The 12088-nt window shown below is 24.1% G+C and overlaps 1 protein-coding gene across 1 annotated transcript; it reads right to left on the reverse strand.

Annotated features, from left to right (window-relative positions):
* Positions 1-341: 341 nt before the first annotated feature.
* On the reverse strand, positions 342-8546 carry LOC129984375 (phospholipid phosphatase 1-like). The gene is made up of 6 exons (XM_056094246.1): positions 8141-8546; positions 6793-6950; positions 4823-5034; positions 4022-4142; positions 2057-2245; positions 342-1080 (listed from the first exon to the last, which is right to left on the reverse strand). Exons 1-6 carry the CDS (start codon positions 8190-8192, stop codon positions 1036-1038), a joined length of 777 nt encoding a protein of 258 aa, XP_055950221.1. The 5' UTR covers positions 8193-8546; the 3' UTR covers positions 342-1035.
* Between the last annotated feature and the right edge of the window lie 3542 nt (positions 8547-12088).

A 12088-nucleotide genomic window follows, 5' to 3' on the forward strand; every position in this document is an offset into this window, starting at 1 on the left:
AAAATAGTTTATAAAAATATAGAATCTATGAATTATAAAGTATTAAGATAAAATTAACATTCTATAATGTATAATTAATCTAGTTTCTAAATGTCTCAATGTGTACAAATGTGGATACCAGACAATCTGAAATCATAATAAATATATGAAATTACATACATTTTCACAATCTTTAACATAATTTTAAAAAAATTAACCTAAAATAAATCATTAATATTTTTAAAATGTTTTGAAATATGTAAATAAATTAACCAATTTATTAAATTTAGGTCCGATAATGTTTAGTTCCCAAAGCCAAAAAAAAAAAAAAAAAAAAAAAACATTGAAATATGCCACTGCACAAATAACAATACATAAAGAATAAATAAATAGAATTACATATAAAAAAAAGAGATCATAGAAAGAGAAAATTTCTTAAATGGAAACTTGATGTCTATTTTAGTGAGACAGTCGATTAATAATGGCTCATTTGAAATATAAATAAAGAATAGGAACAAGACAGAGTCAATAAAACCATACTGCATTAACTTGACACTTTTTTTCAAAAGGGTATCTTATTTTAATAAATAGCATTTGAATGCACAGAAAAGCTACAGCATGTTTAAATTTTATTATAACAGAGAAACAAAGTGGAATAATTAAGGTATAATGTAATAACTATTTTCTAAAATGGTAAAAAATAATAAATTAATTTACTAAAAAACTGATGTTTTTTAATATATCATAAAAAGATATATATTATTCGCATGAAAAACAAGTTAATGCAGTAATAAGAATTCAAAACATAAAAGTATAAAAATACAACCCATTGAATATATTGGCATTTGCTTAATATTATATATATTAGATTTTTTTAACATAATCTCACTAATATTTTTCATGCATTTGCACATATTAACCTCTAATAACAAAGCTATACATATCACCATTAAGTCAGGAAATTCAATTACATGTCTTGAAAATTCTCAATATTATATACAGGGCTTATAAATATACAAATGGTAAATTTCTTTTACTTCAGACAAAAATAAATAATTAAGGCTGTGATTTGCATGCAGTTTTCATCAAAGCCAAACGAGCCTAATTAGAAAAGAAAATAATTAGAAACAATATATAACCACAGCATAAAATGCACAATTTATATTTAATATAAATAAAATGTACTCTAACACAAAAATTTTGTTTGTGAATAAAATTTAAAAATACATATATAATTCTCAATACAATTCATTGCAAGAATATTTTGTAAAATTCTAAAACAATTACTGGATAAGGAAATTCTTATTTAAATATCCATAATACACAAAAAACTTCACATAAAAATATTTTTTTTTATAAATTAATGAAAATGGATTTTAAAATTTAAATTAATGAATTTCAAAAAAATTCAATTATTGAAAAATGTTATTTATAATGCAAAAATTTCAGAAGTCTCCTGATCATTTTATCAGATTTTCTAATAACCTTCACTTTACTTCTTACAAAACAAATTTTTATATAAGTTATTCCATAAAAGTTGAAAATTTTTTACAAAATAAAAATTTATGTATAAAAAAGTGCATTAATCTTATTGATTATAAAAAATGATTTGTGATTTTTTTTTTTTTTTTTTTTTTTTTTTTTTTTATGAAACCAGAGCATTTAGTTAGTGAAGTGTTTTTTGAAATGTTTCATCACGTAAATACATAAATATAAATATACATCAAATAAATATATATTAATTACATTAACATCATCATTATTATTATTACTTTGCTTCACTTTATTTACTTTTTATGTAAGAATAAAATTACAAAAACGATTTATCAATTTTTTTTTAAATTCCAAAATAAAAAAATTAGAGCCTAATGAATTAGTTTCATATTTTCCTCTTAAAAGGCAAAGTATAAGTTGAAGATTAGATCAACATAAATAATAAAGAGAAATCAACTTGGCACAATCTCAAATTGTTTACAATAGTCTTCAAAAAATTGTGTAGAATCTTAAATATGCACGATTAATTAAATATAAATTATACAAGAAAGTTTAACAATAAGCAATTTATATTAATACAAACCGTAGCAAATCCTCCAAACATGCCAATACAAATTCCAGTTAAAACATCCCACCAAAAATGCCTGTTATCAAGAATTCTAGAAACACAGCAGATAACTGCCCATGCAAAGCATAAAGGAGGAATTATCCGTGACCACCAAATTTTCAAAGAACTGTTGACAGCATTATTCTTTTTTGAATATATGTATATCTACAAATAAAATATTGAATATTTTATGATAATATAAAAAGATGAAATAAACTGCCAATGAATACACTGCATTCTAAACTAGAAAATAAGAGAATCATTTAACAATTAAAACAAACAAAAAAATAATGAAATCCAATCTTTTTTATAAATACTATATGCAATGAAATGTGAAAGGAAGTAAAAAAATAAATTTAATAGCTTACCTTAAAACCATATTTTAAATGCATTAAAATATGCATCATCTATTAATACTTATTTTAAAAAAAATAATTAAAATAAATATTTTTGAATTTCAAATTAATCATTTTTCAAATCACTTACCAAATAAATTAATTAAACTACTTGCATTTAAAGTTAATTAAAACTAACAATTAGGGTCAGAAAATATTAAAATAGTATGCTGTCATTGAGAACAGACAAGATAAGAATTTTTAAAACTGCAGCACATCAGGAAGTCAATGAAAAAATTGATTATAAAATTCTTTGTTTATACATATATGCAAATCAAATTTTTAAAAAGTGAGTAGGAAGCCAAGGATAACAGAAAAAAGAAAGACATAACAGATAAGATAAGAATCTTTAAAAACAGGAAGTCAATGAAAAACTGATTATAAAATTCCTTCTTAACAAACATATGCAAATGAAATAAACAAAGGATAATAGAAAAAAGACAGAGAGAAATGAAAAGAAAGAAAAAGAAAGGAAGTTATCTTAAAAAATGAGTTATTTTTCAATTGCTTTTTCCCTCCATCTTCTTTCAATATGGTGGAATCAAATCAGAAATTGAAAGTATATTAGAATATGATAAATACAAATATTAATTTAAAAATTGTCAGGAATAAATTTTTAACTTTTGCCATAAAAGTCAACAACTGGAATTGATAGCTGAATAAGTTATAAAAGGAATTTCTTCAATTTCATTCACCAATAACTTAGTGTTTGAAAAATAACTTAAGCTTAAATATATATATATTTATTTATGAATAAAATTCTTTCTGAGAAACAAAGTTTTTACACTACATAGTTTCACAACACATTTCTCATAATAAGTAAAAAATAAATTTAGATCATAATGATAAAAATACTAAAGATTTCTGCCTTCTTAAAATACAAAAGCAAACTTTTAGTTTCAAATGGTTTGAAATTCTAAAAAAATAATAAAAAAAATAATAAAAAAAACTCTTATAAAAAGAATTTTTTAGATAAATGATTATCTGCATTTCATATAAAAATAAACTAGTATTTTTGAAGATCAAATTATTGCATTTAAAATTAAAAAAAGCAAGATCAGATACATTTTCTACTACCTTGAACTTAATATAGTATGCACTTAAGTGAAAAAGAAAAAACATGCATTGTTTCAAATTACAGTTATTATTGCAAAATATAAAAATAAGCTGTTTATTTTTAAAAATTCAAATATCTGCAATATGTAATTGGAAAATATAAATAAAGGGCTAAATAAAATATAAAGATATTACTAATCTGAATTAAAAAGAATAGGCCTTGACTAAAAGTTTAGTAATATCAAATACTACAAAACAACATTAATCATGTTAGTGCTATATGTTAACATGCTAGTCATTAAACCAAATTGTAAAGAAAAAAGAAAAAAATATTGGACAGTAAAAAACCTGTTACAGCAATTATAAAATAAATATAACAAAAAAGTACAGATCAAAATAAATAAAACACATATTAAAAAGGCTTTGTACTTTCCCAGATATTTTTTCCAAATTCATGACATTCGAATTTTTAATACAAAATAATACTTACAGTCATGAATATAAAAGAATAACAAGAAAGAGCTGCATGACCAGAAGGGAATGATTTATAAATATCTCTATGGATCAGCCAGTGTGGGCCATCATTAGTACAGTTAAAATCAGTAATTAATCTAAAAAAATGAATTTATAATCACTATTTTTTTATTTGGAATTAAATTCAGACAATATTATATCATAATCAAAGTTTCAATGTATAATAAATTATATAAGAATAGTATAAATGTTTCAAAATATAACCCAATATAGCATAATAATAAAAATGAGAAAAATTAGATAATGAAAAACTGCTGCACTATTAGAAAATGCAAGTTACTAACTTATAAATAGTTATGTTGAAAGGAATTTTAATCTTATAGTTGGAAAGCACAAAATCCCATTAAAAAATCTAAAATAAATTTGCAGAAACATTATAATATATTTTTAATAATATTGTGAATTTGTTTAATCTAATGCATGTATAAATTGAATTTAAATTAATCTATTTAAAAATAATCTATCACAAAATTTCTTTCAATAGATTAATGAATTTCTACAGAAACTTTCACAAACTTTCTATATTTTTCAACAGTAAATAGATTGAAGAAATATAAAATGCAACTTAACAACATTTAATGAATAGTTTCATTTAGAACCATATGCTGATCTCTAACAATTAAAACATTAGCAATTGAACTATAATTAGAGTGGACACCTTGTACCTTTGCAATAAAATTGGTAGGAACATAATTTTTTTTTATATGATTAAGTATCATGATTATTAAACATGTTAAATGAGAACAAAAGAACTCACCCTTTTGAGCAATCAATATTGGTCATATTTGGTAAGCAAGAATAATAAAAATGAGGTCTTAGCTCTGTAAAAAACACCTTTAAGATTTCAGTCAGCACTAAGACATAAAGGAAACCAGAGTAGTAAAACTTCAAAAACATTTTACAAGGAGATATTTTAGGATGAGAGCTATTCTTTACCTCTTTCCGCATGAGACATTCTGATATATAAATCTATAAGAAAATTAACAAATATATAATACAAATAAATATTGAAACTGAGTATATAACTAAACATATATATATATATATATATATATATATATATATATATATATATATATATATATATATGAAATGCTGTTGATATAATTAAGGGAATAAAATTTAATTCAAAGCAAAATACAACCTAAAGTTGTTTCAAATATTATTAACACTGCTATTGTATGTTTTAAAATTAAAATTTTTTTTAATCAGTTGGTACTTACATTTTTATTTAAAACATAATAAGTTGCACAGCAAACTGCAGACTATTCAAATATAATTGGTGTAGGAAGCCTTTAATCTAGATCTTTATTCTCTAAATTATCAAAATGAAATGAGGAAATAAAATTTAGGTTGTATTTAAAGTTCTTAAATCTCATTAAGCATGTCATATTTTACACTAATAATGACTTGAAGTCAAGACCATTCCTTATGGAACAAAGCAACACAATATTAGCATCAAAAACTTTAGTATACTATGCTATTAACTTCAGTCAGCAGTTGCACCTTAGCAACAGGCCAAGATTTTGAAATATTTAAATTAATAAATTTCATTCATCTTGGGGGAAATGCCTAATGACTTTTTTTTTTTTTGTCTTTGATTTCATATATTATTATTTAGAATAAAATTACATTCTAAATGTATTTTTTTAATATATGTCACTAAAAAAATTATTTTAAAAATAAATATGCAAATTATGATAAAATTATATTACATTTCAATGATTATTATAAAATGATAATTTAATCACTACAGCATTAAATATTTCATCACTTTTTATAAAATTTTCATTTTAAAAATCAGAAACTGCTTTTAAATTTTGCTCAATAATAATTTTATATAATAGAGTTATGCAATATATGAGTCTTGTTATCTAACATTTTGTTTTAACTGTAATTATATTCAAATGATTTTAAAATCATAAATTGCAAACTTGTTTAAATTTTTAGTTTCTACAAACATTTCTCATGGCAGTTTATTTTGATATCTGCAGAATGTCAAGTCAGGAGAAGACATAGCACCTGGAAAATCAAAAATTTAGTATTGAAAACTGGTTACAATGATGTGGTTTTGATCTGCTCATCATTGTCAATCTTTCATTCATTTTCATGCATGATTTGCTGCAGCTTTAAAAAAAAGGCTAAAGAAGATTTGAACCTTTAATAATATTTTAGGCCTGAGTAGTTTATTTTCTTTCATTTTGTTTTCTGTCATAATATTGCAACAATATACATACAAAAAGTGTATTAGCCAACATTGCAATGCACAAGTATATAAATTCAGCAATTAAAATGATGAAAGGTATTTTGTAAAACACAATTTATGAAAATTACTGGGAAAAATTGTACATAAATAAAATTGATACAACTGAGAAGCCTTATTCATTTATTAAATAAATAAATAAAGAGAAACTTTATTAACTTATAAAATAAATAAATAAAGCTTGGAATTTTAAAGTAGATTAAGAATTAAAAACTTTTAACTTCTTAAAATCCCTGTTCTGGTAAGCACCTACCCCAACAAAAGTAGCTAGGTATTAAATTTGGTAGCTCATCTAAGTCCTATAATCTACCCATATAATGTTTTGAGTGATATTTTCACCATGTATATTACAGTTTACATATAACAAGCAAGGTTTATTTGCATTGTCATGTTAAAAGTTATTTCAAACAGATATTTTTCCACCTAATAAATATTTAATGGGAATTAATAAATTTTATACTTACAAATAAAGGGAAAAGTCCAAGAAGAACAGAGAACAAATATGATACACGAACTGAGTCTCCAAAAAATGGCTTCTTGATACTTTCATCATCACAGTAAAATCCAATATTTTTACCAAATGTAGCCCAACTTGAATTGTTATATATAACAAACAAACCAGCTGCAATAAAAAAATTTCAATTATTTAAAATACCATGTAAGTAACTAGTAAAGAAAATAAAAATATATAACTTTTAAAGTAACTTTCTGCACATTAGTGAAAAGAATCCCAATTTTAGAGTAATTTCCAAAAATTCAAATGCTTGACAATGGTCAGAATACAGAGAAAATTAAATGTACCCCAAATTGTTTGGCAAAAAAATGGAACACAAATTTGATGAGTATAGAAATCATTTTAAAGAAGAAAAAAAAATTTTTTTATTCTCTTCCTTTATTGCAAAAAACAACTTACTTACCAAATATATATATAACAAAAATTAAATTAAAATGGTATTATGTTTAGTAGGAAACTTAATCCTTAAAACAAAAATTTATTCAAATATCCTTCATTTTCTGCCTCTAATATTAAGAACATTCATTGTGCTTTATTGAAAAATAATTCAAATAAAATTTTTGAAAAAGTGCACTTTTATTAATATGATCAAGTGGTGTAATCAATATATTTCAATAAATTATTAATCTTTTTTAAACTCTGGATAAACTGGATTTAACTTTCAGTAAACTAAGGCATTCTTATTAGCAAACTTTGAAATTTTCAATAATAATACAGATCAAAACATAAGAGAATTTGTCAAACTTGTGATAATTTCAATTATACATCTATGAACTAATCCAACATTCAAGAACCATCTTGAATGAAAAAAAAAAAAAAAAAGTAATTATAACTACTAAGTGTTTGTATTTCAAAACAATACTATGAAATGCAGTTCAGCAAAGAAAAAAATCCAATGAAATAAAATGAATTATTTAATTATTTTATATACTTTCTATCTGTGCTGATTTATTTTATGTAAATATTGCAATTCATATTAGTTTTATTACTAATTAACACAGTCATCATATAAATAATATATATTTAAAAAATGAAATATTTCTGTACTTTGTAATTGTTTTAATGCATTAATAATAATTTTCATTTGAATGAAAATAAATATTTAAAAACGGTAATCTAAAGATGTAATTCTGGACAGAAACAAACGTTCAAAAATATCCTTAAAATGAAAGTTCATAGAAAATACAGACCAAAGAATTCATTTTCGTCAGCAGAAAATATGTTTTAACCAATAAGTTTCACTGATTTAAAAAAAAAAGCATACAAAAATTTCAAAAACGAAACTACCAAGAACTCACACAAAAGTCGAAATGGAATCGAACTTATCGATATTCTGTATTTTATTTGCATTTTCTTGCTTTGGATTAAAACAAATTAATTATTACGCCGCTTTTAAATATTCACTCTGCTGTTATGAGGTGTCTGGATACAGAATATAAAATAGTGATTTAAGACTTCTACGATGACTAAGGAAAACTGTTATCATAAAACGGAATGCATAACTTATCTCATTAAATCACTTTCCGAGAAGCTATTTAATCTTCTGATACATATACTTATGTCCTTATTTACACTATGCTTCACGGATTAATGTTCGCAGTTCAACTGCTATATATCAAGTAACAAAAATGTGAAGGGGAATAAATTTTTCATTCTCAAAACTACTTTTTCTCTTCAACTGCCCACACAGTAAACATAACAATAAATTTTCCCAGTCACGTGTCATAATACTGATTGACTGATTGGAACGTAGATAAATAAATAAACAATAATAATGAATAACCAAAATAAAACAAATGACATTATGACAATGAATTCGAATTATACTAACCAAAAAAATAGAAACAATTCTTTTTTCATTTTTCTTGTATGAAGAGAATTTATAAACACTAATGTCCCTAAAATAGATGATCTAACTCTAAATGTCTTGATAGCAATTCCATCATTATATCAATAAAATTAGGTATTAGATTCTAAAGCTAAAATTTATTTAAATTGTTCATATATGGGTTACCTATCCATTTGAAACAAGTATATAAGATATACAAAGTATAATTAAAATTATATATACATTCTATATTTTGTTTATATAACTTGAATATGTAACCTTACATTAGTTCTAATATATCCCTAAACGCATTTTTATATTTCGATAGTATCCAAAGATTAACGTGTGTTGGAAGAATGCGGAAGAAATGAAAAAGGTTTCTATAAACACCATCAAAGAAATTAAGCAACAATTTACATAGGTTAGAAGGGGGGGGGGATCGAGCAGGGTAAAATAATTGCACGAATCAGAGCAGTTCTTTTTTCTCCTTCAAAAAGTTAGAGTGGTCTCTAATCCATTTCTTAGTTTTGTTAAGTCTATTGAATTCAGAACTGTTGCGTAAGTTATCAAATTACTTCATTCTTTAAAAAAATGTAAATAAGTTATATTTTGGCATTATTTTATGTTTAAATTTCAATATTTTAGACTTTAAAAAGTTATATCCATATAATAAATTATTAAGACGTAGCTGTTTAAAGATTTATTTCTCATCTATTCCTTTTTCATAAACATTGTATATAATGAGATCTCTTCTTGCAATAAATTGGAATATTGATTTTTTTTTTTAAATTTTAAAACGGATGTATTTAATGGCTATGTTTTAAGTTACAACTCTCTTGGAAAAAGTTATATTTGTCCCTTGCAGTTTTTTTCCCCCTTTCTTTTTCCTTCCCTGATGTATGCTCTTAAGATATGCGTTGTTTGATTAACTAAGATTACTGTGCGCAAATGCCAAGTTTTTGTAAAATGATTCTTTAGTAAATATTATTAGGAAAAATTTTAGGTGTTCCTTCCTCGGTCTGTATTATCAATATCATATACAGTAGTACATTGCCAAGGGCATTTTAAATCATTTATTTATTTATTTATTTTAAGAATAAACAGAATCTCTAGAAAAGCTTTATAAAATAATGAAATTTATTTCTACGTTTTCGAAATAAAATGTTTATATTTTTCATGTATTTTTTCACTATTCTTTTTCGGTATGCTGTTTTTATTTCTTTCAGTGAATGCTATATTATTTCAATAAAAACGAGAAAATTATATCCATGTTTGCTCTAAACAATTGTAGAAATGATAACAAATGAATTTGGGTACTATGGAATAGTACAGATTAGTTTAAATCTCTAAAAGGAACTTTAAAAAATGGAATTAGATAGGTTCTAAAAAATTACTCTACAAGTAAAAAGAATTCAATGAATTTAATTTAATACATAAGTTTAAATGAAAATCGGATTCTGCTTAGATAAATTTGTCTAGAATAACAATTAGAAAATAGCAATCGGGCTGTTTTGTAAGTTCGGTCCAGTATACACAATGTCAATTACAGGAAGAAAACGTTTTTCGGCATATATTTAATATATATATGGAGCTTCTACAAATGTAGAAAATGAAATCTTGAATATTTGTAGATGTTTTTGATATTAAATTAATATCGCTTTACCCATATATTTCAAATGTCTTTACTAATGGGTCGTATTTCAAATGCGGTGATGTATTTAAAATTATTTTTGTGAGGATAAATATTTATCTTTTTTTTTTAGTATTCGAATCTAACATAATTTTCTAATCTTCATCAACATGTTAATATAACTTAAAGATATTATATAAAATCTGCGTTCTAAGTGATAATTACAATGCCTTAGCTACAATTTATCTTCACTATCATATAGTTTGCATTATTTAGATAAAAATTTCAAAGAAAAAATATCCGTTATGTAGACAAAATATTAATAAATGTTCAATTTTACATTTAGAATGTTTTTGATACCATCGTATAATCTATGCTCGATTTTCGAATTGCGAAGTTTATTGAGTTTCAAAAGTTCCTCGGGCATGTTGAAAAATTGTTGTATTATTTTTTCAAATTTTGGTGTTGTTTCTATTAGGTGAATATAAACATATTTCTCTTGGATCAAAAAAGAAAATTTGACTTCTTCCACTTGTATTTTCATTTTATTCGTTATAAATTCATTCATATTTTAATTTTATGAACTATATAATTCTATAGAATAATATCTATAGAATTCTGAACTAAGTTTTAGAAATCCAGTTTAATTTCTAAAATCCAAATCATTTCTAGTGGCTATCGTGAAAGGGGCAAGGAGATATTGATGCCCAGACGTCATAGAGACAAAGCATTAGTGCGTTTATGCCACTTTTTGTAGCATGAACTTGGTATGTTTTATGAGGGTACAAAAAAGGCGAAGCCCTAGACACTATTTACACTAGTTAAATCATAAGTGATGAATGGGGAGGGGGTGAAAAATCTTTTTATATCCTGGTGCAAATTTCTCCTTAGTTATTTTTGTTGTTTGTTTGATAATATGATAAAAATATAGTAAAAAATAACAAAAAAGATAATGATTTTTCAATGCAAATGACAACCAATTAAAAACACTACATCCTAAGGTTTTTATGAAGTCTTAAATCGTTTTATGAAAGCTTTCTTTTGATTCAGCATTCTTTCGAATTGCTTTTTAGTAAAATCCTGAGAAGTCTATATCATGCAGTTTGCAGCAGGAATTGTCGGTTACCACCGGTCTAATATGCACATATCCTCTATATTTAGTACGGGAACTTTACATACCCGTCCTGATGGGAAGTAAATGCGAAAGGACAGCAAAACCGAGATCAAATTCCCCATATGGAAGTAAAAACCAAAGGACAATAGGTTTGAGATCAGATTCAACATAAAAGGGGCCATGCATATTGATAAGTGTGCTCGTCGACTGTCTTTTCACAAAAAGGACAGCTTAATACAAAAATGCCATCCAGAATTTTATCCGCTTCTGACCACAGTATACATTTTTTCATCTGTTCTAAATAAACTCTGTGCCGGTTTAAAATTGGACATTATTCGAGCAAATCGGCTAATATAATTTAGTTTAATTAATAATTGTTCCTTAAATGACTTTTCATAATTAGTCCCAATAATCGCAGAATAAGTGTGTGTATTTACCTATTTGTCAACTATTTTGCAAATGTGCTCAATCTCACAGTTTATAATCAAACAGCTGTGATATTTAACAACTATGTTTTTCCCGTTATATGACAATTCGATATATTATATTATTATATGCCATTACATTATTATAATATATATTGTATAGTATATATTATATGCAATACAATACATAATAATTACACAAACAATATTAATTGGATCTATAATTCAAATTCATTTTCCTTCTAGACA

This window comes from Argiope bruennichi, chromosome 9 (assembly GCF_947563725.1).
Source record: "Argiope bruennichi chromosome 9, qqArgBrue1.1, whole genome shotgun sequence".
NCBI classification, from domain to species: domain Eukaryota; kingdom Metazoa; phylum Arthropoda; class Arachnida; order Araneae; family Araneidae; genus Argiope; species Argiope bruennichi.

What these genes read in the sequence shown, in the direction of transcription:
- LOC129984375 (XM_056094246.1), bottom strand. Translation starts at nt 8,192, where the DNA reads ATGCAAATAAAATACAGAATATCGATAAGTTCGATTCCATTTCGACTT. An exon ending in TTGGACTTTTCCCTTTATTT is followed by an intron (nt 5,035 to 6,792) that starts GTAAGTATAAAA and finishes ATTTTCTTATAG; the next exon opens with ATTTATATATCAGAATGTCT. An exon ending in ATTCTTTTATATTCATGACT is followed by an intron (nt 2,246 to 4,021) that starts GTAAGTATTATT and finishes TTTTATTTGTAG; the next exon opens with ATATACATATATTCAAAAAA.